Source organism: Patiria miniata, unplaced genomic scaffold, assembly GCF_015706575.1.
Source record: "Patiria miniata isolate m_02_andy unplaced genomic scaffold, ASM1570657v1 HiC_scaffold_9, whole genome shotgun sequence".
Taxonomy (NCBI): domain Eukaryota; kingdom Metazoa; phylum Echinodermata; class Asteroidea; order Valvatida; family Asterinidae; genus Patiria; species Patiria miniata.
In genome coordinates, this window is record NW_024037076.1 from 4,766,752 (window position 1) to 4,794,749 (window position 27,998).

Sequence of the window (27,998 nt, forward strand, 5' to 3'; positions counted from 1 at the left end):
GGTTCTCTGTTGTGTGTACGGCGGCGGCCGGTCTGGATGCGGCAGATTGTAATAAATTAGCATCCGTAATCATGGAGTAGTGTACCGTGGTTATGCGGCAAAAATAGATCTCGTGTTTACAGCACATTGTAAGTGAGCGGTTAGGGCATCACTGGTCGTGGATCGCTTCATGTCGAATCGGGTCACTCCGGAACCCCCGGAAAACGTGGAACTGATGGATTCGAACAACCGAAAACCCTCTAAGACGACAGGATATGATGGAGGTTACTCCACGGTTCCTGATCATCGGGCTGAAGTCATTGGAGGTAGGTCTATGTGTTAACGGTCGGTACGTGCGTGTTGTGAAATGTAAATACAAAAACGAATGGACCTTGTGCCTTAAGGCGGAGTTAGAAGGCAATAGCTTTGTTTTGCTTGGATATGCATGAGTGAAACCATTAGTGCATTCATTAATTATTTCTAAAATTAAAATAACAAAGAACACTCCTTCTGAGATACATGCAACGCCTAAGGTCTATTATAGTACAGTGAGCAACAAGCAGTTTCTTGTCAATATTTTTTTCACCATTCAAACCTTGATCATGTCAGTCACTTAGTCGTTACAATGAAGTATTATGCTGCCAAATGATGTGACATTGAGTACTCTATCATTTCTATTAGGTATTTGCCATACCCTGATGTAAAATTTAGCTTACCCTAATGAACAATTTGGCATACCCTAGTAAAAAATTTGTCATACCCTAATGAATAATTGCCATACCCTATTAAACAATTTGCCATCATCCCTTATAAAAAAAAAGTGTCATACCCTTAATAAAAATTTGCCACATTGCTGCTATATTAAAAAGAAATTAACTGAGAGAAATTGTGGATTATTTAAAATAAAATGTAAGAAACTGTTGCTTTAAATCATCAATCAAGAGGCATTTATGTACTTCATTGTTTCGATTACAAAACAAAATTCCATACTCCTAAAAAATGGGACTGGGAGAAAATTATAAAGATTGTTTTTTGAAACTACCAACAATTAATAACTGTGTTGCTCTTCACAAACAAAGTTACATTTAACATTGCGTTCTTCATCAATTCCATAAAAATTTGCCATACCGACATTTAGGGCTATGATGTATTTTTTTTACAGTGATCATTGAACAATAAGCTCATGCTCTATTGCGGTGCACAGTGTACGCATTATGGGTGATGTACATGTTTATAGCTTGGTTCTTTTGACATTTAATCAATATGGACCTGCATGGCGGCTACATGTCATTGCATTAACATTTCATTTCACGAAAGTGAATGGCAAAAAGTTCTAAAGCATGGAGAATACAACGCTGAACAACAACAATTGTGCTGATATGTCTGCTTCATAAGCGAAGCTATTATTTGCCACAATTTATGAAACTATTGATTATTTTAAGTGGTTTAGAACTGTCAAAAAAGGCATTCAATTGTCAAGTTTGGATATTTTACACATTTAGAGTCATCTGTTTCTAGAAATAGCAGTTTGAATTCTGTGGCGTAATGGTGTGGGGAGGAGGGGACATGGTATACCACCCTTCTGGAGGCCAATGCCCCGTCTGATCGTCATATGGGAATTGAAAAATGAGTTTTAAAATGTTATTGTTAAAACCATCTATTGCCTCCCCCTCTATAAATGAGCCCCCCCCTCTTACCGCTACTGTTTGAATTATTTGCCACTGTGTGAATGTGACCTTTGTACCCTTCCGCATTGCTGCTCCTAATTTGAGAGGAATCGAGACCGATTTTTCTGTTTATTGTTACAATTTAAAATTGAAAACAATCAAAGCTTCATAAAAAAATTGGGACAACTTGGGTGTAATTGTGATCTCTTAAATGGTAATAATTATGAGTATTCCCATTTGACTTTCTCAGCCGGTGAGCCCGAGGGAGGCATTGGCATCTGTGGATGGATCCTGACTGTTCTCTCTATGGTGATCGTGATCTTCACATGCCCATTTTCACTCTGTGTCTGTATTAAGGTGGGTCATTACTCAATAATGTTCCTTTTCGCAGGGGCGGCGAAATGTTTTACAAACTGGGGGCAACACCAAAAAGGGGCACTTGCTTAGAAAAATGGGCACCTTCCTACGGTGTGAAATAGGAGGAAAAGAATATGGTCCCGTTCATTTCGCTATAAACTTATATGACGAGGAACAAATTATGCATACGTTGTCCAGCTTGCTCTTTGTGTTTCTTTTACCTAGTTATGTAGAGAGACCATCTTTTTTATCGCGAGAGGTGCCCTGTTGCTAATGATTGCCAGTTAAGTGACCATTTATTCGCGTGAAGAGCACTATTATTTTTTAGAGGCCAGTTTTCGGTCTTGAAAGGGGGCAAAATCAATGTTGCGAGCAGGGCACTAGTGTGCTTTCGAGGGGCAGTTTTCCATCTCGAGAAGTTGTCGTGAGAGGAGCACAATTGTTTTTGATGGCCAATTTTCCATCTCGAAAGGGGCACAATTATATCGAGAGGGTTATTTGTGGTGTCGAGGGGTAGTTTTCCATCGCGAGAAGGTGCACAATCTTGTTAATGCGAGACGGGTACTTGTGGTTTTTGAGGGGCGATTTGTATAAGAGAGGATACAATATTACTTGTAGCGCTATCATATGCTTCAATACGTGTGCGTTGGAGGGGCAGTTTTGCTTTCATATCGGGAAGCACATTTATAACCGCGAGAGGGGCACTTATTGGCCTTGGAAAATTGGGGGGGGGGGTGCCCCCTGCCCCCCCCCCCCCGGTTCCACCGCCCCTGCCTTCAGGTTGCCTTTTAGAGATAATGGCGGACACAATATAGGATGTCATTACTTGGAGTGGGTAATCTCTTTTGTATCACCCAACTCAAAAAAGGCTATGGATGTAATAGAAAATACAGCACGTATGTATCACAAGTCCAGTCACAAGTTAATCACAAGTCTGTTTATAGTCCGGTCACAAGTCAGTTCACAAGTAAATCAAAAGTCAGCTCACAAGTCAGTTTACAAGTCCAGTAAATCACTAGTCCATTGCACAATCTAGTCACGAATGTACAGAGAATAAACCCTTACAAAGGAATACATTTGTCTCAGTTTGAACAGCTTTTGGCTTGAATCCGGACAGCACGAAAGTGTGTCTGACTTGTAGTGGCCTTGTGAGGACTCTGGTGCACTCGATTTCAACACCGCCTTTCAGAAATATACTTTGGTTCAAAACTGACATGCTTTGAATGTATCGTGTTTCATTAGAGGTGCTTTTTTAGAGGACAAATTTGAAGGAAACAACAGTTACAAACACAGTGGTCCAAAAATTTTCTATAAATGTTGGCAAACAATCCACTGCAAGGGACAATCATGTATGAGAATGTGTTCACTTGGTTCTGAAAAGCTAGTATTATGAATGTTTTTCAATTCAGTCCTTTTAATTTTTATCTGAAATGGCTACTATTCAACTGATTTTAAGTAATGAAACTAAAAATGTACATAAAGATTGAACATCTTGACATAAGATTAAATTAAAGATTAATATTAACAAGAAATGAAAGTCTGTACCATTTTGTTCTGTTTCCTAGAAATTACCCAACTTCTGTCAGGCTAGAAAAAAAAACCCGCCAGGCTATAATTCCATCCACTGCCCTTTTCTAAGTTAGAAAACGGATATCATCACATCTGATTTCTACAGTAATTAGTTTGGCCCCAGGCCTGACCACGTTCAAGTGACCCCACTATATTAATGATCAAATGTCGCTGTAATTGAATTTGAGCTGGAGTCCAGTTTACACAAGATAGATCAGCGGATAGTGTAGAGTTCCTATGGGAGATAATGCATATTGAATGCCATCCTCAACTGCTGATAGTAGATGGATCCTCGTTGTAACTGATAGCTTTAATATTATTTCATATCTTTAATGTTCCCCATGAGTGATCTTCGTTAGATTGAATGCAAATTTTGCATTAAAACAAAGGCACAGACGTCCATGTGCATACATGTAAACATGTACATCACAACGTGGTACATGTAGTTACATTTGTAATACATTTGTAATACATTTGTAATACATTTGTAATACATTTGTAATACATTTGTAATACATTTGTAATACATTTGTAATACATTTGTCGCTGTGGAAATCACGTGTGTAATCCATGAATAGTGTACAGGTGAATAATACAGGTGTGTACATTGTGTTAACTTAGAAGTGTTTGGAAGTGCACTTACAGGTTTTATGTGAAAATATCCTTTCTTGGTGTTTTACATGTGTATCTGATTTTCATTTTTATGCTTTATTATATACATGATCAGTAACTGATAATATCATACAGAATATTGATACGTACAGAATATGAAGTTCAGAAGATACTAGTTGACTTAATCATAATTGATTGTACCGGTAAGGTTTATAAACCAAAACGACTTCTTCTTTTTTTCATTCCCATCTCTCATCATTTGCTCTTCATAAGTTTGAATCGTTAATTTTAAGATTGTTTCATTGATTATACTCAAATATATGCGATGGTTCCCACCCGATGTCTAAAATTTTGCATTTAAATGAATGGATTTAGTTAGGCCTGCAGTTCTAAGCAACGCATTAAACATGTACGGTGTGTGTGCATCTGACAACCGTTGATCGGTTCAGATGCGATCACCTGCCAGAGTGAAGTCCTATAACCCTGCGGCAGTGATTCTGTCCAGAATCTCCAATTTGGCGCGTTCCATAAGTCACGTTTGTTTCTCTATCTTCTTGAGTTTGGGAAATTCAGAAGGAATGTAAAACTACATACGTCACAGTTTATTTTTTACTTGTCACGTCATTGAAAATCCCAACGTGCACAATGCTAATGCATGTGAATTAAGTCAAAGCCCCCGGCTGTAATTCTCCCAAAAATCTCTAGTTTGTCTTGTTTCGCATTATCAAGGCTTTCCTCCATAATTCTTGATTTTTTAACGTACATCAGGAAGGTGTATAATATCGCATGTACCAAAGTACATGGTTTGTATGTAGAACTATTTTCCTCAATTCATGTACTTTACTCATCATTCAAAGTCTCACAGATCTGAAGAAGTGTTGAACAATTATTAAAAGTATTGTGTTCATCTGCTGGTTTTTGAAATCTGCTGAAATGCACCTTTTTCATTTTTACAATATATCAAAGAGAAGAATTATAACCAAAAGGCAAAAGCTGGGGTGATTTCTTCAAAATGTAGAAAATGCAAAGTTGAAATGTAAAAACTCTTCCAGTGCATACTTAATTAATCTTTTGAATCTTATTTAGGCCTAAGAGATTTTTTTTCTCGCTCTTTCTCGTTTTTTTTCCTTTTGGTTTAAAGTCCTGTATTCTTTCATAAACCCAGATAAAGATTTGTAGAACAATGATTTAAATCAGTGATTTATGATGCAAATTATTTGATTTCAATCATGCTTAACATTTGTATATATATATATATATTATCCAAGTACATATCATTGCATGAGGCATGCCATTGTTAAATTAACAGATGGGAAATTTTACAAAGAGCACCAAAATATAATGTCAACAAAAGGTGGATCAAAGGGTGGCGCACGTATACACTGAAAGTTCACCAACAAATTTGCTGCTTGAGTGATAAGAAGCTTTTAGGATTTATAAATAAACTTAGCCGGAAGGGGTATATCAAAATAAATTGATAGATAATGCAATAATTTGCCTTCAGAGTTCAGCAGCAGTATATTGTGTACGGCATGCATCATTCTGAAACCTCTGAAGTTTATCTAACCTTGAATTTTAGTTACAGGTAAAAGCTTTAAATTGTTTGTCATGCACACATGTATAGATTTAATATTTACAAAACGCAAATAATGCGTAAGCAGATAATTTTATAAAAAAAAATTCTCATCTGTAAGACTTAAAAGTTGTATACATTTTAAAGTGAAATAAATGAAAAAAAAAAAACCTTATTTGTAAGCTCTGGCAGGAGCTTTTACGAGTCACTTTGGTGTCGGTGGGTCGGTTGGTCGGTTGGTTGGTCGGTCGGTCGGTCCCCGAAAAATTGACCAAAAACAAACCCCCTAATTAAGTTTCCCATAAAAAAACCCAAATTTTAATTGTCCCCCCCAAAAAATGAAATACTTCACAAACCATTGTTTGTAACAATTCGTGATGTTGTTTAGAAAATGTTGCCAATGGAGGCAAGATACGTGTAGTAATGTTATAGTCACGTGGTATGTCACGTGGTATATAGCGCGCTAAAGTTTATGGGAAACTCAGGGGGGCTTATTTTGGTCATTCACTGATGCGGAAAGGAGACCGGTGCCCCGTTCGACATTCAACGTTGAATAAGTAGTCAGTTACTTATTCACACTACGTGTACATGTACATGTACATGCTACGTTAACGCAGACCATGTCAGGCAATGATAGATTTCAGGCAAGATTTTCATGGCAGACGGCTAGAGCCTAATGTGCACTTGCACTTGTTTTAAAATAATTAACTCATGAACAGTCGCCCAACTTAATTCCTCCTTGATTATTACAAAATTAAATTAAATGAGTACTCGGCCTAAATTTGTCTTAATAGCGCTGCGCATTTCCGAATAATTCAGTATTCGATCATTCAAACTTGGATTCGATTAATAGGCGAATGTTCGAATATTTGAATATTCGAGACATGCCTAGCAAATCTAACATGCAACAGCCAAAACTGCGTTGGCTGGTCGGGATTTAGATGGGCCTCCAATCAGGATTTGCGTGCACCTGTCGACAATAATAAATATCAAGTAAGTGACCTACCAGTAGTGAGACCAAAAAAAATATTTAAAAACATGTGGCTCGCTGCATTCATATTATTGACTAGTAACTGTGAAAATTTGACGTAATTTGCGAACTATGTTAACAAGTTAGGTCTATTTAAATACGAACATCACAAAACTCAGCTGTTCCCCAATGATCATTTACCGTTCAAATACAATGCAACGAGTGTTTTCTGTCGTCACGAATGAACGAACATTTGCACAGGAAAACAAACAAAATTCACCTTCGTTACTTCTGAAAAATTACATATTCAAAACACAAATCTGACAGTAAAAAATAATGTTTCAGTCTTGACAGAAATTATACAAATGACATTTGTATCTGAATGCCTGTGTGTGATCTCTGGTTCTCACTCAATTCAATAGCTTCAAATGGCAATCCATGGACATCTGTAAAAATGGATTCTTTTTTGTAACATATGCATAACTTGTCAAAGCATGGATGAATTTCACTAATTCTTTTTTTTTGTCAAATGAGTGGAAGAACATGCCCGTTTATTATGCTTCGTTGGTGTGCCGAATTTAATTGCTTTTCAAGGCGGAAACAAATCATGAATCCAGGTCACTTTCTTTTTGATTCACCCTGTATAATTTGAGGTAGCCGACTCGCTGATATTTGAAAGATTTTAAAGAGGAAATTGGAGATAAGTCTTCACAAAAGCTTTCAAATCATGCGTGCAAAGTGACTGTCGACAAACAAAATTGGCATTGGACTAACTATAAAAAAAATCTTGCTAGTTATACGTTTAAAATAACACCATGGATGTTTAGTCCATCACTTTCTTGAGTATAGCTCCTTTGTTTCAAATGTTCATGTCAAGAAACAATGCAATTCGAATAATGGAAGATAATTGGTATATTCAGAATAACCCTATTTTTAAACACTTTTTTTCATGTGACCATTTTTCTGTTCAGGTGGTTCAAGAGTATGAGCGGGCTGTCATCTTTCGTCTGGGTCGCCTCTTGCCGGGAGGCGCAAAGGGTCCAGGTTTGTGATGAACCAATGTATCGATTGTACAGCGTGTGTCAATAAAAATGTAGCAGTCAATCCATAAATATAAAAAATTACTAGCACTTTGGATGGAAAACTTATCCGTTGAGTCTGAAGGTATAGGAAATACTCTACACAATGGTCTTTATCCCATCTCATTTGAACACCCCAGACAAGAGATACAGGTACTGAAATGAAAAGACTTTAATTTCAAATTCGGCCACTTTTCAGATTATGTGGTATCCAATGAAAGACATTCACATACCAAGAAGGTGTGTTGTTGCACTTCGAACCAAACAAGTGCAATTTCCTTTCAGCAACTTTAAATTTACATCAAAACTTGACTGTTATGCTTTTGAAAAAAGGAAGGGACATTAACGTTAATAAAGTAAGACTTGGTGTCGCAGAATCGTTACTTACAAAGTTGTTGTTGTCCTGAAATCATTGTCTAAAAGAAATAATCTCCAACCCATACCAAACGGTGAACAGGTAAGATATGTAAAAACACAAGAAAGTGGCCCATCCAGATTTTGAGACTTTACAAGTTTTACCGTAACTTTTAAACAAACGGTCCATACAACACGGAACAAAAATCCTCTCAAGGGTAAAGACACACTCCATCATCTAACTGTAATTTTTTTCCACCCAAAAAAAAAAGGATTTAGTTTTGTTGGGAAAAAAACCCGTTGTTTCAAATGTTGTTTTACTGCTTCATGTGGTTTTTTTTAGACACACTGTAGTTGTGTTGAAATACTTGCATGAAATAATGCATAATTGACTCATTAAAAAGCACGTAAACATTAATTTGTTAATTAGTTTCAAATGATATCACGCATCGAAAATTAAAAAAAAAATCAATAAGATTGCGTCATCAATTATAATGTGTATTTAACTCCTCCGTCTACGACGTCTAAAACAAATAACCCTGGAATGTTGGCAAGCGAATTATTTCCAAGCAGTTTCTCATCAACTTATTATTCCCATGAAACTAAATGAGTCCTGGGACCCATCAATTTAGCTAATTGAAAAGAAACAAAACCTGTCAAGCTGGAGTGCATAAACTGGCTTACGCCTCTAAAAACAAGTGTTTCTGTTGTGATAAGGCACGCAATTATGTGCAAAACTAAATTTTGTTTTCATATGCTACACAAGAAATTGCATTAGAGGTGAATATTTGTAGTCATCTTGCACTTTCTGACACCCACATCCAATTGGAAAGGACAGTCTATGTTCAAGGATATGTAGGATATTTTATGTTTTATATATTTTTTACTCTTGACCTACATGTGAAATTCACAATTTACACAACTTATAATTAACCCAACAAATGCAAAGTTGACAAAAAAAGTACATTCTAACATGTTGTAAAATGCTCCAAATTTGAGACACAACTCTAGTTAGAGTCAACTTTATATCTCAAAGTTATTGATCATTGTATCATTTGCTCTTTGAAGTTATTGTAATGTCCTAGCTCTCTCGGGTTTTTTTTCGTATGTGCAACTTTTTGTTTTTAATATGATTTGCCCGCAATTTAGCTTTTGGCTGCTATGGTCGAAAGATAATCAACCATTTCAAATCAAATCAGACAAATCAAATCAAAGTTCTAAATATTCTTAGAACTCATAACGCAAATGGAGGTAGTGGATTTACATGGCACCTGTGGCCTCGAGTAAGACATTTTGCTACAATTGCAGCTTATGGCATAACGACATATGTGAAGGCATGCACAGTCTGTTGCCTATTAAAGCCCTGAATGTTTTTTCTTGGTAAAATCGAAGATGTAATTCTGCTTCTTTTTTCCAGGAATCTTTTTCATACTCCCCTGCATTGAGAGTTATACCAAGGTGGACCTCCGGACAGTCTCCTTTGACGTGCCGCCTCAAGAGGTAAAGAAATAAATAGTACTAACTTGGAAATAAACAGCATTGATGACTCAACTAGCTATTAATTTCAATGACGTCCTGTAAACACATTTCAATTTGAGCATGACCAAAAAAAAAATGTATGGGTGAAATCGTTTATGATGTGCTCTCAATTACAGTTTTAGATTTGGCAAATATCTAGCTTTAGTCTTCATAGCTGGGTAGGCCTTGTAGCCACACTTGAACAGGTGTATGTACAGTACCAGTAAATCACTTACGAATAGGAGCACCAGGGGCATTAACCCCCTCCCCAGTCAATAAAAACCGTCCTTTTTCTTTTAAACGATTTATAACCATCTTTCCCTTCTTGGATGCACAATACGTTTATATACATTTTAAAAAGAAAAACAAATAGTTGGATGACTAAACTAGTTTTGAATTTCAATTAAGTCCAGTAAACAAATTTCAATTTGAGCATGTACAAAAATCAGTTTAAGGATTAAACTGCTTTTGATGACTTTATTTGCTCTTAACAACAGTTTTAGATTTGAAAATGTCTAGTCTTTATAGCCGGGTATAGTTTGCCATGTTAACTTTAAACAATTTTTTTTTTTAACTTTTAGCCTTGTAGCCATACTTTAACAGGTATGTGTAGACCAGCAAATCACTTGCGTAGGGGGAGCATTAACCCCCTCCCGCAAAAACATTTAATAAATATAATGTCCTTTCTTTTAACACACTGAGTATAAGGTGTTTATATTCCATTTTATGAATAATGTCCTTTTTAAAATATAATTTAACCAGAGGGGTGAGGGTGATTTCTTTTCAAAACGATGTTTACGCATACTATTCTTTCATGCACCATATACATTTATTTATGAAGAACACAATGCGGAAAATATCAACCCTTCGCTGCAAATGCATCAATGTTCTTTTGCATCAGCAGGATTGCGGTTTGATATTCGCAGCTTTATATATGCTTTCTGATAAGATGCAAAGATCACATAAGCAGCCTGTCGCACGCGCTGAAGCTTGGAAATGGTTTATTTCTTGACCAGTTGAAAAGCCAATACATTTGACTTCACCGTCAATCTCATGCCCTTTTCATCATGTAGTGTACGTGCACGACATGCACGTACACTACATGCACTTCTCAGCATGCCATATTTCAGCCAAAGACAAGATCGTTTCAGATGCGATGGCCGTTTGTTCAGTGGGGTTTGATTAATTCGCAGCGCTGGCTAATATCGCAGGCTTACGTTCCCCACAGTACACCCGGGGGAGCCAAGATGGTTGTCAGGGATGATTTACGGGTTCTTCACTCATTTTATCTGGGATGCATCTTTATTTGCCAGAGCCCAAGTGAGTTCTTCTTAGGTATATTAGAGGAATATACCTAATGCGGTTCAGCATGGGTGTATGTGATCAGCAGTAGGCCTGGGCGAGTAATGGATGTTTTTACTGAGTACTGGTGCAGAAACTAAAGCAGAAAAAAGCATGACTTGTACGTTAGAATGACGTGCAGAGTTTATACCTGCAAATAGCTTGGAAGTCACTCCACAATGTTCAGCACTGAGATGTCTTTACTATTATAATTTGGGGTCATTTGCTCAAAAATGTATTTGTTGAGACTAGCAAGAGAGAGGTGGAGGGAATGATTCCATGTTTGCAAAGGGACGTATTAAGTTGTGAACCCTAAACACGACAGGTGGCTTCAACCAATTCAGCAGACTCTATAGCATTTTGTATTATAAAAGCTTATCATGCAATTCCAAGAAAAACAAGACTCTCGGTTTGATAAGTTCCAAGAATTCCTTAGCTAAAGGATATTACTTGTGATCATTGTTTGGCAAAGGTGTATACTGCCCCATAACAAGACAAATCACTGATAAAAATTGAATAATATTCTTATTAAAAAAGATCCACAGGGATGTTGTTTAATCACACAATGCCAAAAATCATTTTTCTTTTTTGTGTAGGCCGCTTCCTCACAGAAACAATTCAAGAACACAAAATATGTTTTAGATTCCTAAAATGATAATATATTAGAAACAGTATTTTATATGTATTTGTATTAGAAACGGTATTTTAAACATTTAGGACGTCTCATAGACTATCTACATTAGTTTGAGATTTGATGATTCTTTTGGAAGGAAATCATTAACTGTGGACAACAAAACATTACAGTACAAAGGAGTCCCATTTTTAGAGTTTTTCATTTTTGAATAGGTCCTGACCCGAGACAGCGTGACGGTATCGGTAGACGCCGTGGTCTACTACCGTGTACAGAATGCGACTATATCCATTGCCAATGTGGAGAACGCCAACGCCTCCACCCGCCTGCTGGCTCAGACCACGCTGCGTAATGTGCTGGGCACTAAGAACCTAGCTGAGATCCTATCTGATAGAGAGGGCATCAGTCACTTCATGCAGGTATGTAGTATAAAAAAATATTGACCGCTTCGAGTGGTATAACACTATATATCCTCCTTCACCAGCAGGCGGTTACCTGCTGGCGAAGACCACACTGCGTTACGTGCTGGGCACTACGAAACTGGCTAAGATCCTGTATAGGATAGAGAGGGCATCAGCCATTTCATGCTGGCCTGTAATATACAAATATTGACTGCCTGGAATGGTACAGTAAAACTATATTCCCAAAGTGGATGGTGGAGAGTTCTGTTTTTCCAAGGCGAAGCCGAGGGAAACAAATAGAAAATAGCAAATCTTGCACATTTCCTGTCAAATAGGGAAGGAATCAGAAGGTATCAGCCTGTATTTCACGCAGGTATGTAGTACACAAATTAATATTGACTGCTTATATAAGTGGCATAATAGTACAACTTTGCTCCCACTCGCTTGGTGGCTCACACCACACTATGTAACGTGCTGGGCACTAAGAACCTGGCTGAGATCAGGGAATCAGCCATTTCATGCAGGTATGCAGTATACAAATATTAACTGCTTCAAGTGGCATAGTTTATTTCTACGTGATCCATTGCAAGTTCTACTTTATCTGTAGTTGAGAAGTCAAGAGGATAATTTGTGCTCAATGAATCACTGAGGATCTACATGCGAAGTTATCAATGGAGCATTCTGTTTTCGTGAAGCATTGGGAAAGTAGCACACTAGCTGTAGTTTAACTGTACCAAAAGTAAATATAATCAAATTTGATTTGACATATTCAGATAATTGTCTGAGAATGTATTTAATTTCACCAAAATCCAGTGCTAAATGTATTGTTCATTTTGAAATCAGTTGAAAATATAATCCACTTTTCAAGCAACCCCTTTGTTTTTTCAATTGGAGGAATTTACTATTCTGCGATTTAAAACAGAAAGCAATCACGCGATGAATGAACTTATAAGGAAAGTTAGAGTTAAAGTACGAGAACTTAGAGGGAAAGTTAACAGAAGTTAGAGGGAAACAGTTTTCACCACACAGCTTCGTACATTTCAACTCCGCAGTGAAGATTTCTGTGCGCGCCCTGGAATGTTTCCTTACAAACTTCCTTTGCGTTTCACATTCGCATGAAGTGTGAACTGAACCGGCCTTGCAGTTCAAGAGTAGACCTGTTACACGAAGAGAGCAGCCTTCGATGTAATTGTGGTCACAGTATTCAAAGTAAAAGGGTAACAGAATGTAATTTGATCAACAAGTATCCAAAATTACATCAGACGTCCACGCACGAATACCTCATGAAATCATCTCTTTTGATAATACAGGGTGTGCCAAAAAATTGCAACATTCAGAAAACAAATAATGTTTATAATGTGGTTTCTTCAATGAAATTATATACTACATTAAAGCCTGACTATTTCTCAATCCACTCCTTTTTACCCCACTCCACTTGGGTCCCTGGATCCAGAAATTACAATCAATTGAGTGAAAGGGTGTAAATTTTACTTGGGCCGCTCTCACCTGGACATGCTGAATCTGGCACTGAAGTTGGTGATATCACAGGTGATAGTGGCCCAAGTAAAATGTACACTTTTTCACTTAATTGATTGCATGTCTGGATCTATAGGACCCAAAGGGAATTGGGTAAAAAGGAGTAGATTGCGAAAAGGTAATGCTTTAATGTAATATATAGTTTCATTGAAAAAAATAACATTAAACAGTTTTGATTATTGGTTTTCTGAATGTTGCACTTTTTTGCCACACTCTGTATAGTTCAGTCGTCCTTTTCGTGAACATGTGATATCAAATGTGGACTAGCAGAATAATATTGTTGACCTTAACGAAAGCATTTCATGAATGCCTGCCAATGTACATTTTTCGTGGCTCATTTACATTGCTATATTGTCTCCGTCCGGAAGGTCTCCTTCATGCATAACATCACATTATATCTAGCTATATTGGCTCTGGCATATTGAAACGCAGGACGCTTTCACCACAAAGCAGACTGTGTTTGATACCATCATGCAAAAGGTTTATTGGAGCATGAAATTCAGTAGACTGAGGATAATGGCTAATGGGAAAAAAAGAGGAAGTACATGTACGATATTTTTAAGTCATTTACTCATTCGTGGGGCTTCTTCTATTCTTGAAATTAAAGTATATCGACTTCGGTTTGAATATTTCGTAGTATTATTACCTGAGGATTTTTTTTTATAGAGAATCATTTGAAGATGTATTTTTTTTCTTCCACATATGGTTTGTAATCAAACCAAACTTAACAAAAAAATGTCAAAGTTGACCGAAGAAATTGACAGGAATGGGGTTTGAACCTGCAAACTCTGGATTACCATACCGGTGCTCTACCAACTGAGCTATCCAGCCCTATGTTGAGGTTGGCCCAATGCCTTGTTTCAACAAAATGTTCAAGGGGCGCAAGCCAGAAGCAATAAAGCCATGCAGCCAGGGATCACGCCCAAAGTCAGTGTTAGAAACATAAGCAATGCTGCAAACTTGGGAAATTGTGGCAAATTGGGATCACTTAGAGAGGATACGGCTTTTTATCACAGATTTTCAAATATGCCAAACTGACTTTGTGCATTATATTAATTTTCAACTTCAAAACTTGTTCATGTTTTTAGAGAAATGAAGAATCTCTGTATATTACAGTCATGACTTAAATTTTTACTTTGTATGTCAGAGAAATTTGGCAGAGGGATTTGCCTATAGTTGCATCTAGATCTGCGATACCTAAATTTCTAAAACTCACAGTGCTGGCATCGGACAAGCTTGGGAACTTCGTTAGAAGACAGTGGATATGTCAGGAAAATAAGTCAGAATTGTTCCTCTACATGTTATAATACAAGCAATAATGAAATTTTCAGTAGGCTTTTCTATCTGTCACGTATATATGGATGCAACTTTCATTCACAACTTGTGCAAACCAAGACATAACGCAATTACTTTATGCAGCAGCAAGGTTGTGACATCTGCGAAGTGACTGATGTACATGTACATGTTACTTGTGTTGCCTCGTCTAGCTTCGTGCATTTATGCACGCGTGCATGTTACTACACGACAATGTACGACCTTTCAGACCTGTAGACCACTCTATAAATTGTCCTCAGTGTCAAAAATAATGTGAGGAAGGTCCCACGTACGCCCAAGGTGTCAAGGTTTCAAGATGACAAATCTGTAAATTCGACGTGTGAAATCCTCCAATAGATTTCTTTGGTTACACGAATAGATGTTTTCATCCTTGTCTCGTACCACAAACGCGTGAGCGATGCAGGCATGCAAGTATGGTGGTACCGCATGAGCTGTGTTTCTCGGAATCTCCAGTCCAAGACGTGAAGTTGTTTGGCCACCAATTCTTCTGTTTCAGTGAAATTAAATGGAGCCAGAATTGTTTAATTTTTTGACAAATTATGCTTGGTGATTTGAGCTGGTTTGCATGTCAGTTCAGGTTAATCGTCAATAATGTTGTTGCAATGTTAAGAACAAAAAGGCGGCAAATATCTAAATGGTTTCACACATCTCACAGTTCTTATCCACTGAAGTGTCCACAGGTGTGAAAGTGTCCCTGATAACCTGGCAAATGAATGTTGTGTTTTAGTATTCTCACCCCAGAAGAAACACTAGCTGTCATCATTCTGCCATGTGTACCAGTGTTTCATGAAACATGTCGCAAGACTTGGGAAACGTCGCAGCGTTACGACGCATAATTATAGATCTTGCCCTGAGATGTACATGTATGTCGGCCGCGATATGTAGTATGAATGAGAGGTTGAGATGTGACCAAATTGGCATTTTAAAAAAAAACCTGCATTTTAGAAAAGACCAAGAAGAGGAGGAATATAAAAACATGAAGAAAAAAAAAGTTTTCACTTTACTGAGTACATGTTGACATAATCTCTGAACCATTGAAATACATTTCATACTGTTGAATATACTTATCGATTTTTTTTTCATTTCGAAAAAAAAATGGTTTCAGAAATCTGATATTTTGACAACCATCAATACACAATATCAATGTTACATGAACATGTATGATTTTGTTTCTTCGCCCATGGATGTGTTCAAGCACAACTCACCATGAAACTCATTGAAAGTGGAAATTGTGGCATAGGCTTAGTTTTTTACTGTTCCTTCCTGCAGAAGGGGATATTTTCAGTCAAAACAAACCCTTGAACAATTCTTACTTGGTTTTTGTTTTCTTTAGTCCAGCTTGGATGAAGCAACAGATCCCTGGGGCATCAAGGTGGAACGTGTCGAGATGTGAGTATCAAATTTTTTTGCATTTGTTGGGCTGTCTTATGCAGACAGCTTCAGATTTGTGGTGTGTGTGAGTTTGTCTTACATTCACTATGTGGACTTGTGAACAAAAGATGTCCACATAATGCAGGTTGTGTTGACGTTATGTGGACTAAGCCGTGTCCACATAACGTTTCGCCCTCTGGAAACAGGTTTAGAGGCATTTTTGGGTTAGATTTATCTGTGACAGAATGAAGAGAAACACTTTAGGGAATCACAGAAAAAAATTGGGTTGAAAGAGTTTTCACAGTTTAAGAAAAGTTATTTTTTGTACCGAGTTTTCTTATAATTACACGAAAACAAAGGAATGTCCACATAGCGTATCTAAAACAAACATGTGCGTGTGTGTGTGTCAGTGCGTTTGTTTATGGTGTTAATCGAGGACACACACATTCAACATCATCGGTGAATCGAGGACAGGAACCAAATCGAGGACGACCTCGATTAAAAAACGTGTACAAAACCAATGAGAGCTGTTGCGAAAAGTACAAACAAAGGAAAAAGGAAGAGGAACAAAAGAAAATAATAGAAAAAAGGAAAAAGAACAAAAGAAAATCCTAGATTTACACCATAAACATGGGGTGCTGCACGTGTGTGAGTTTGTCTCTGCATTCGAATAGGGGCCGTTGAACAATGAAGGACGTTAGGGTCCCCAATCTCCGAGAGGTCCCCAATTTAGATTCGTGTACAAAACATATGGGAGGTCTTCCCAAAAAGTTAGTATACAAACAAAAGAGGGACAATAGGGGGTCCGCGATTGCAGGCAAACACACACTTGTGTGTGTGTGTAAAAGTACTGAAAGCATAACTTCATTAAGAAGTTTAGGATTAACAACTTTACCGTAATATGCTACCAATACCAATTGATACTCCGGTTAACATTGTAAATGCAAAAATTAAATTGCCAGCAATTTTAATTAAACTATTATGCAGCACATGCATTTCGTGATTGCAGTGATTGCACTATTCTCAACCCATCACCACCTCACATTTGTTCCGTTCAAATGCCATTAATTTTGATTAAAATGGTGATGGTTATTACACGTGCGTGGCGCTGCCAGATGCATTTACATGTACATGTACATGTACATGTACATGTAGTTTGTGCAGTGATGTATGACATATCACATTAATTTTGTAAAAGCTTTCTGAACACATGAACATGCACCTGGAATTGGAATACACACATTGTATAGTTGGTTTTTATATCAAACTATTTATAGGATAGAACTTGCGTTGGGGAGATGTAAATTCAAGTGAAGGGTTTGGCCTTTCACGGACGATTTTTAATATATACATGCATACCAATTTTCGTTTCCTCATTATTACAAAATGTGTCAGTGAAGGGCAAAACCCGATATTGAATGTATTACATATAAGCAGGGAGAATATCTTTATATGTGTGGACATATTTTGAAGAACTCAGATCAGAGCAAATGAGTCAATGATTGTATTTAAAACGTATATTGGAAGATCAAAATGCAGGAATGCCAGTAGATTTTTGCTCCAGGGCCTGACAAATGTGAAAGACGGCACGGCACGCATGCCAAAACGATTGCAGTACACTATAAACACACTGCAATACAACACAGGTGTACAGTGTCTAACATTGAACTTACAATTAATACATTTGTGTACTGGGCTATAATTGCCAGGCAGCATCGGATGCACAAAGTGCATGCTACATGAGGGTATGTTTTTCCAGTCTGTGAAGGGATGAAATGCCTGAGTTTGTTTTTCCTGAATTCATGCAATAGTCTGAAACTGGCATTCCTAAAATGCGAGCCTTTATACGATTAAAATAATCCATGTACACGTGTGTAATGGATCTTGAAAGGCGTTCAGTTCTGAAGATGATGCACAGATATGAATGGGTTTGTGCAGTTCAAAAACAGAAGATTCCCTTTGAGAATATTCTGCGTGCATATTATTTATCTCACTACCGGCGCTGATTAGTTGACAGGACAGGTACATCATTATGCGGCAAAGGTTTTAAGGCTTATAAGCCTTGACTATAGGGGGTTCCTGTACGATATGCCGTATTAAGAAGCCATCTGAAAGAGAAATCGATGTTTTGCCCCGGAGGAGAAATTGATTACGAAGGTTGGAGGGAGTGTTGAGGGGAAATTCCTAAAGAGTAGGCACTCGATCATGATTTGAAATATCAATGTGGGATTTGTGAATTATCATTTCTCCGTGCTGGTCGCTGTATGCACAGGTTGCCTGAATAAGAAGGCTGGAAATGATATATGAGACTGATGTATGTATTAATTTGATACGGAACATGAAGATGATGAAAAAAAAGCCTATAGGAGTTCATGCAGTTCATGCCACTCCTTACTCCCCCCCCCCCTCGAAAGGAAAATCCTTTTTAAATACTGTTCAAAATGGAAAGACTTCAAGAATGCGGGGACTTACAAATGTTGAATTTTAGGACTGAGAAATCAGATGACACAAAAAAGTGTATTCACTTCTTGGAGCATTATAATTTGCTTTATGCGTGCTATTTTCCAGTTTCACACCGAATAACACCTGTAGATCACTTATAAAATTGCTATTTCTCTAGCAATGCAAGGTTATTCACTTCTAGATGAGACATAAAAATCTTTAATAAAAAAATCATGAAAAAAAAAATCTGGCCACCTTCAATTATGGAATACTTACTTTACAATTTACTTTACTTTAAAATTGTGGGTCAGCAAGAAATTCTGAGATATCTTTTTGTGTTGGTGAGAAAGCAACTCCAAACAGAGGGATGCAGACTCCCAAAATAGAAAAACCAAATTCACTTAAAATAGAACATACAATACTAACTGAAAATCATAAGGATAATAAAATTGAATGTGTTGAAGAGTATATAGGGTGACCAGTTTTCGTTGATTTTTATGTATTATTTATTTGATTTTCACAACTGCAAGCGTTAATTGTATTGACTCAAATACTTTCCTACATCCAAGATCTGTTTCCACGTGTTCCATGAGAGCAAACCTACTATAAATGCCTCTATACTGAATTTTCGGTTGAATGATTTCCCAAAATAGTATGTTTCACAATTTGATGCATCCTTCAATTTCTTTGACATGTTCCACTGCAAATTCACCCTTGCCAGCTAAATTATTGTGTGTTTCCCCCATCTCTGTCTAAATCGTTATCCCCCTAATCATATTTTCCACTCACTGTTTGTCTCGGATTGATCTTTTCCAGGGTCATGGTTCCGAGAAAGTCAAGTGGGGATAGGCAGCATACAAGTCTATTCCCTAATAGTGTTAGGGACGGCCTCAAATCTCTCGACTCCTTGTGATTTCTACATCACTCGATCATACAAAAACAATTTGCCCAGTCGGTTGAGATTTAAACATGTACCCTAATAATGTAAATCATGACGGGCTGACAGTAAACAGAAACTATCAGCTTGAATAGAAAGACCTAATATTGATTCTGTAAATATTTACATATTTCATGTATCATCAAGTTGTCATCCCAAATGGGGCAAGGAAATTGTTTAGCGTCCGTGGAACTTTTTTTTTTCTGTGCTCCATGCATGTATAGACTCCTTCCACAAAAATATAGTGGTGAGGAAATGGGATTCCTGTAATAATTAGAAATTAAATATTCCTCAATATTGTTTCCCTAAAATAAGGCTACTTACAAATTTGGGCCATGGTATTTCTTCAAATATTCCCAAATTGCGACAGATGCTCACAACCAGGTTTAATTATGTTCCGCCTGTCTGTCAGTTGATTCAGTAATTGCTTTGGTGAAGAATACCATGAATACTTCACACTTAAAAAAAACAACCGTTAATTTCCTTGAAATGCATCATTGAGCCTTTTAGGTTTTTACGACTAGTTATCCCCACTGATACCAAATAACACCAACCTGTCAACCAGGCTGCTATGTGTACTTTACTTTTAATAGCAAAACAGCTGGTTAGCAATTTTGGCGGCAATATTGCCGGTCGTGTGAAACCAGGTTGTAAAATTAAGTGGCGTCATTATGCATGTCCGTGCACTACATGTACATGCACCATGCACGCAAAGTTAGGTCAAGGGACTACCTGATGAAGCTGTAATTTAGATGGTAAAGAGAAAATGATATAAAAATGTGTTCAATCAACAACTACAATGTACCTATGTACATGGGGCTCTTATAATTAAGACCTTATTTTGTGCCATCGTATATTGGGTGGCGTTCAGCCTATGCCTGAGCACCAAATTCACATACATGTATTGGTTTATATACATGTATGTACTCACTGTGCTGCCACTCAAATTGTGACGGAACAATAATACATACATGTAGATGTGTACGTAATGAAAATTTTGTTTTCGTAGATGGCGCTTTGCGACCACTTGCAAGTGCTCCGGTGGGAAGGACACACCACGTGCACAATACTGGTTCACGTATACATGCATGGTGTGAAGTACGCACGACTTATTGGCTCCAAAGTTGCGGAATAGCCTTTCTTTGTGTTCTGATTTTTTGTCTTTGTTCTTCCTCTTCCCACTTCTTTTTGTTTCAACCAAATCCCATATACATTGCACATGATTTTTGTGACATCCACTTTGGGCATTCATTTTCGTCACTGATACATCATTCAAAGTTTGCATAGGCATAGTCCCTACAGCAAAACTGCGTCCAGAAGATTGACGTCATGATGACGTTATCGTGTGTCATGTGACGTCATCTTAAAGGTGCATTTTTCAGTGGCCTGTATCAACAAAAAACTTGGCGGATTGGGTTTAAACTTTGAAACGTCATGAAACTTGGTGGGGAGGTAGATAATGTTGCTAGTACGCAAAATTCGAAATGACATCAAGATGACGTCATGAAATGATTTATGACAAATGTTTAAACTTTCATAATTTTGGCTATACTAGCAAAAGGTTACATTTTAAATGCATTTTGTTCACGAAATCTTCATTTACAAAATTGTAATCGTCAAAAAAAGCATAGGCCTAAGCTCACCAAAAAAAAATCATAGTGCGGAGAAGCCATATGTTCTGTTCATCGAACAGACATAGTTCAAGTTTTTATTCTGGAATGTACCCAAACCCACAGTCTGTTCTCTTGAGGATCAGGTACTGTCGGCAAAGCGCTCGAAAGTCCCTCCCAGTGGTCTTCCCCTTTGCAACCGTTGAGGGGGCACTTGTGCACAGAGTCCATAGACGTAATTTGTGACATCACATTTTGAGTGGCATTCAACGCATGCCTGCGCACCAAAGTCATATTACTCTTGAGCTCACTGTGCTGCCACCATAGAGTTATATATAATTTAATATAGCTCTTTGGCTGCCACTCAAATTTTTCGTAACAATAACAGATGTGATGTCATCTAAATTCGGTCTATGGACTCAGTGCACATGCAAACAAATATCCCCTCAACGGTTACAAAGGGAGCGTTTGTGGAGACCACTGGGAAGGATATTTGGACGCATTGCAGATGACAACTGATGCTCAAGCGCAGTGGTTTAATTATTGTCTCGATTTCGAATAGATGCGTACTTCGCATCATAATGAGCACAGCATGCGCACACGATGTGTCCCACAATTGCCATCTCCTGTTCGTGTACAGAGTCCAAAGTGGCATCGTTTCCTCTACTAATTGGCCTAATTGCACGGGTTTTTTTTTTTGTTTCAGTAAGGACGTGCGCCTGCCGGTTCAGCTCCAGCGTGCCATGGCGGCAGAGGCAGAAGCAGCCAGGGAGGCCAGGGCAAAGGTCAGTCTCCTCAATCTACATTAACTAAACACAAGAGGTTGCTATTTGGTGTGTTCACTCACTCCAAATAGCGCCCTCCTTTTGTGTCCGCCATGTCTCAAAAAGACTTATGGCTGGGATGCATGTTCATGTATTTCCACACATGTACATTGTAGGTCATGTTTGTCATGAACCAGAAGAAAATGTATCAACTAGGTTACTAAAAAATAGCTGATGACTAATTACATGTACACAAGTATATGTGCTGCATTGTGAACCCTGTATTAGCCTAGTTTACACATTTATGTCAATGAGATATGCATGCAAGGAGACACCGTGACACTGGATTATAGCGCTTCGCACAACTGTAGATGGTGCTTACTCAGGATATCAGTATCAGTAGGTTAGTTTTGATTAAGTCTGGCTTTGGATGCTGTTCCACTAAAGCTGCCAGTCCTTGGCAAGTGTGGTCACATCACCGCAGTGGGAGAGGGTGCATGATATCAGCAAGATCCAGTCTTTGAGAATTTTGGCACTCGGACAGGAGAAATGCTGAGCATTATATTCAAGCTAATGCCTATGTGTGAGTTACACGTTTGGTTGGGATTTCTTGGGTCTTGGTGCCAATATTCCCAAGACTGGATTTGATTCATATAGCTGATAGTGCCCCCTACGAAATACTCTGATAAGAATCTTATAAGAATCATATAGGAATCTTTTGAGAATCTTATAAGAACCTTGTGAATTTCTAAGAACAATAATAGTTTATATGCAAGTGATTAAGATCTGATAAGAGTTACACTGGAATCTTAACAGAAATTTTTAGAAGAATGAGTAAGATCCCAAAAGAGTTATACTGAAATCTAATATGAATATTAAAAAGAATCTTATAAGAATCTTCGTTGAAAATGTGAGTTCACATCAGTCTGGTAAATCCTGAGCACAATCCATAAAGAATATAAATAATAACGCTTGACCCCATTATAAAATTCGTAAAACATCCTATTAATTTGTGAACAAATACAAATTCTATCTGGCCTTTACCGTGCTTTACGTGAAGATTTATTAGCAATTATTCCAGGGATCAAGACCAGCTGCATTGGGGGGGGGGGGGGGGGGGGTTCGAAACTCTGTTCTTGGACCAAAACTAATCACTTGTTCATACAGGTTTGTACAGGTTTACAGAGTACACATGACCTTAGAGTGTGCACAAAACCATAGCATCTCCACATGACAGTGACGCAGTGAGCTTAAACACACTAACGATGTATTTTCATCTGTTTGATAGGTCATTGCCGCTGAGGGGGAACGGAACGCCTCCCGAGCTCTGAAGGAGGCATCTGATGTCATCGCTGAATCACCCAGCGCCCTCCAGCTCCGCTACCTACAGACACTCAACACCATCTCGGCGGAGAAGAACTCGACCATTATCTTCCCACTGCCCATTGACTTGCTGAGGTGAGTTATAGGGTGCACCCAAGGATACAAAATCCTATAGACTCCATTGATAAATCCGCATACTTCAAGATTCTTTTTAAAATATTCTGAACTCTGACAGGTGTTCAGGTTGCACAGAAAAATGATGATCAACATGTCATCTTTTAGTTTCTGTACAATTTGTTTGTGGGTTGACATTTACTTTTTGGAGAAATTCTCACTTAAAGAAGACCAACCCTAAAACGAATGCTTCCCAAACTACAAAAGTAGAAATTTTGAAAAAAGATCCCTCCAAAACATGGATAATTAACGCCACTTTAGGACCCAATTGCATCCAAAATGCTCAGAATTGGACGACCCAAGTCCAGACCAGAGGCGCAGTGCCATATGTCTTCATTTCCACAATTCCATGATTCCAGAACTCTCAAATATATAATAATTTGAGTGTATCACTTTTAATCATGAGCTCGGCGGACGGATTTTCGGCCTTTTTTTCTGGGGTGTACCCTTTAGTGTTTCTGGATGGGTTCTGGGGCACACACAGTAGAAATGCGTAATGCAGCTGTCCCTGCCATGGCGGTAGAGGGCGCTCCAAACAAGATGAATCAAAACAAGTCTTGACAACTTTGGCACTTGGACCAAAGAAATAGCTTAGCGTACATGTATGTAAGTGTATGCATACACGATGTGAAACAGTAAAATTGCGAATACCGCTAAAAATGGGTAACGTAAGCAGACACATGAAAAGCTTCAAATTATATTCCACATCTTTCCTGAAATTACATGGTATTAAATGAAACTGCCTTGAATAAGTATGCGAAAAGGATTTTTGGGTTTTATTTATCAACAGTTCAATGGTCCATAAGTGAGGATGTGTGCGAGTGCGTCATCTTTTTACGTCAGGACAGCAGTAAGACACGACAGCTACTAAGGAGAGACAGGACAAACATTTGTCATATATTCGTGGCAAATTGGATCAAATATTCGTCAGTACTGGATTTTTGTTCAACAGAGATTCGTTTTCATGAGATATGTTTTCAGTATTACACAAAGCCAGTAAGTTTGAGTGTGGGGAGGGGTGCGAATAAACTAAAAAATGTTACTTTAAGACATATATGTCATCATCAACTTTGTAGCCAAAACAGAAATGTTATAATTGCGACCTGTATGTGTGAGAGACCTGTTGAGGGCCAAAATTTCGGATCTTTCAGACGCTTATTCTTTTTAAGGCCATTTGGGTTAAAGTTGTTCTTCCCACGTTATTTTCAAGTTTTACACCCCCTTCCAATTTTTTTTTCTGGCAACACAAATGATACTAACTTACGAGACATCGAGAAGAAAAGGGAAAAAATGCCTCACGTTTAGTAATGGAATATTTACTTGACAAAAGTCGAATTATTTGCGGCTTGACAATCATTCAGGCATATCTTTTCGTGCACTGTGGTTGCAAACTTTACCAAAAAGAAGCACATTTTCAGAGGGATGCAACGTCCAAACGAGAGAAAAAAAGAATAGTTTTCCCATATTAAGAAACATACAGGCACAAACTGGAAGTTTGTGCCTGTCCAAGGGTAAAGCTCATCAGATTTTTGTGCAGTAAATGGTATACGGTGTAAGTTCACAGGAGATGCCAAATTTTCTACGGGCAGAGATATTATCTTTTTCTCAACAAATGGTTTTGTAAGATATCTACACGGAGGAAAATTAATTAGGAGTTGGTACGGCACTTTATAGCAGAGGGGAGTATCGGGAAGGCAGCAAATGATAAACCTTGAATATTTTTGTAAACGAACAAGTTTTCGGTTGTGCAATTTCAGTTTTTAACAAATTGAGGTTTAAATATATTTACCTTGTCTTGTATTTATAATATAAACATTGTCATTTTCAGTATAATTTATTTACGTGTACATTTCAAAATATACATGTCTTTAGTTGACATCTTGTTCAAGTTGACATCTTGTTCAAGTGTATAGATGCAGATTTTTATGCCACTGTAATAGAGATATAATTGAGATATTTTTTAGAAACATATCAATATTTTAGTAATCTATATAGGCCTACGTGCATCCGGTTGTGTGTTTGCATCATTGTATTAATTATGTACGCGCAATATATTTACATGTAACGCAAATTCATGTGGGTATTTAGAGACTTGCCAAGGTATTGCTTAATTTAAAAGGGAACTTCAGTGTTATTTAGTAGAAAATGTAAATTTGCATGTGTGTATTTTGCCGTTATTGTAACTCATTCAAAATGGTGTGCAATAGTTACTGGTGTTATTTGAAGCTGGAATCCAAGGGTAAAGCTCATCAGATTTTCGTGCAGTAAATGGTATACGGAACGCTAAAGTAATCACGTTTATTTAAGTAATATATGATAGTTTGTTCGATCGATGGATACACTTTAAGTTGACTAAAAAAAACACATTTCGCACCTTGGCTGCTTGGTTGCTTGTTAGTTTTTGGTGAAAAACTGACCACATTTTAACTTCTTGTATTATCAAAAAGGCTGGTTCATATATAGGGAGTCCCCCAAAAAACATCGAACCCATAAAGTGCCCTCTTTTTCACAGCTTTAAAAAGCATCAGTCAAATGTATTTTGAGTTGTCCATAAACTTTTTTTTAGCTATAATGCACTGAAAACATAGTTTCAATCGGTTGAAGACTTGTCGAGTTGTGGCTAATTAAACAAAGATACTACTTTTTCATTTTGTCCACGGCGTCCGATGTTTGACTGATGTTTGACTGATGCAATGGGAACAAGGTCCGAAATTTGCATCCATTAAACAACCAAGTAGAGGGCAGAGCAGAACACGGTAAATATCCAAGAACTGAAACAAAACAGTCTTTTTTTTCAGGACTACCATATCTTCCAAAAACAGGAAATCACAATTGCTAGAAAAAAATCCAAAAAATATAAAAGAACCAATAAAGAAAGATCTTTAAAAAAAATCAAAGAAAGTAAAACTACCGTCACCCCAAATCCATTGTGTTCCTAATAAATGACAATAATTAGGTCCGCGGACAAAATGAAAAGGCGACACTTTTATGAAACGGCCATAACTCAATAAATGTTTTATCGGATAGGAAGGGTTTTTTTGTTGCTAAAAAGCTGATGAAATATGCTTTTGGAATATGTACATGTATCAATATTTCTGATATATTTTGAAAAGCTGTAACAAAGAAGGTGCTTTGAGGGTTCGGTGTTTTTTGGTGGGACACCCCGTACGTACCGCAAATTAGAATGCGTAGCGAATTTGACAGAACAAAACATTCACTTAAAAATTCGCCGGAGATGAAATGTGCTCAACTTTTGCAAATTCGCTGTGTGAAAACTTACCGTGACGACACAAATTTGTATTCGCATTGGCTTTCGTGCCCAGCATAAACCGGCCTTGATGATTTGGGCTGGGTTTTATACATTGCATAATACTCAATGGGTATAACGTCAGCTATCAAAACCGTAAAATGAAAGAGGCTGAACATTTTTTTACAGTTTTTTTTAGGGACTTATTAAGGCTACGTTAAAACTGTCGTGTTGGTGTTTAATTGAAATTATGACAAGTGCCAAAATTCTTCAAAATATCACAAGCACTTTTTCTATTTTAATAACTTATAAAAAATCGGGCTTTGCTGTTGGAGGAAAAAAAGTAACTTCAGATTACAACAAGGTCATTGGTACCAGTAAAGTGTCTACATTTTTCTGTAAAGGTATTATTGTCAGTTTAAGAGTGACTTCGTGAGGTACATAATTATGTAGATGGATGCTGCAATAGTAACATGACACTGCTTGGTAAAAAGTTGGTCATTTATGATACATGGTACTTCTGAATTTTGTTAATGTGTTGCTGTATATAAAATTGATGTGTTAATAATCATGTCTTGTGTTCATATCTCATTTAATTGAAACTTGACACAAACTTTTGGATTGAGGGTGTATGACAATTCAAAAGCCACATGTCAGGCTGATTGAGGCACATGTAATTAAGTTCTGGTTAGAGTGATTTGTTACAAAAAGCTGTGCCGAGGCTTATGTGCTTGTGTTACAGAAAAACTGTAAATAATTAAGATTTTACATGCATGTTCAATGTAATAGTGGTAAGGTCAAACATGCCTAATATTGGGTTCGATTTGGATTTCAAACTTTCTTTTGTGATTGCTCATCAGCATATGAGATTTTCATTGTTCTCTTGGAAACACTGTCAGTTATATCGACTTTCACAACTTGAAACAATAAGACCTGTATCAATCCATTAGCTGCACTATTTTTTCTTTATTTAGAAACGTAAATTACATGCAGCTGAATAGCGAAAGGCTTTAAGTTTCCTGAAACAATTTGTTTACTTCTTATACCGGTGGTACCTTGTGTCTTCAGATACATACATACATTGCATGAGTTTAATAATGCCACTTGTACATACCCATGGAATATGCTGTGTCAGTAGATCAAGTTGTTAAATTTGATGCTACAAATAAAAAAAAAGTAAACTATGTAGGTTCTGTGTTTAACTGCTC

General features: G+C 37.4%; 1 protein-coding gene across 1 annotated transcript; it reads left to right on the plus strand.

Annotated features, from left to right (window-relative positions):
* The first annotated feature begins 39 nt into the window (after positions 1-39).
* Positions 40-27,974, plus strand: LOC119720008 (band 7 protein AGAP004871-like). The gene is made up of 9 exons (XM_038189504.1): positions 40-305; positions 1,897-2,003; positions 7,699-7,771; positions 9,578-9,660; positions 11,866-12,069; positions 16,256-16,311; positions 21,989-22,067; positions 23,335-23,504; positions 24,334-27,974. Exons 1-9 carry the CDS (start codon positions 170-172, stop codon positions 24,350-24,352), a joined length of 927 nt encoding a protein of 308 aa, XP_038045432.1. The 5' UTR covers positions 40-169; the 3' UTR covers positions 24,353-27,974.
* The last annotated feature ends 24 nt before the right edge of the window (positions 27,975-27,998 follow it).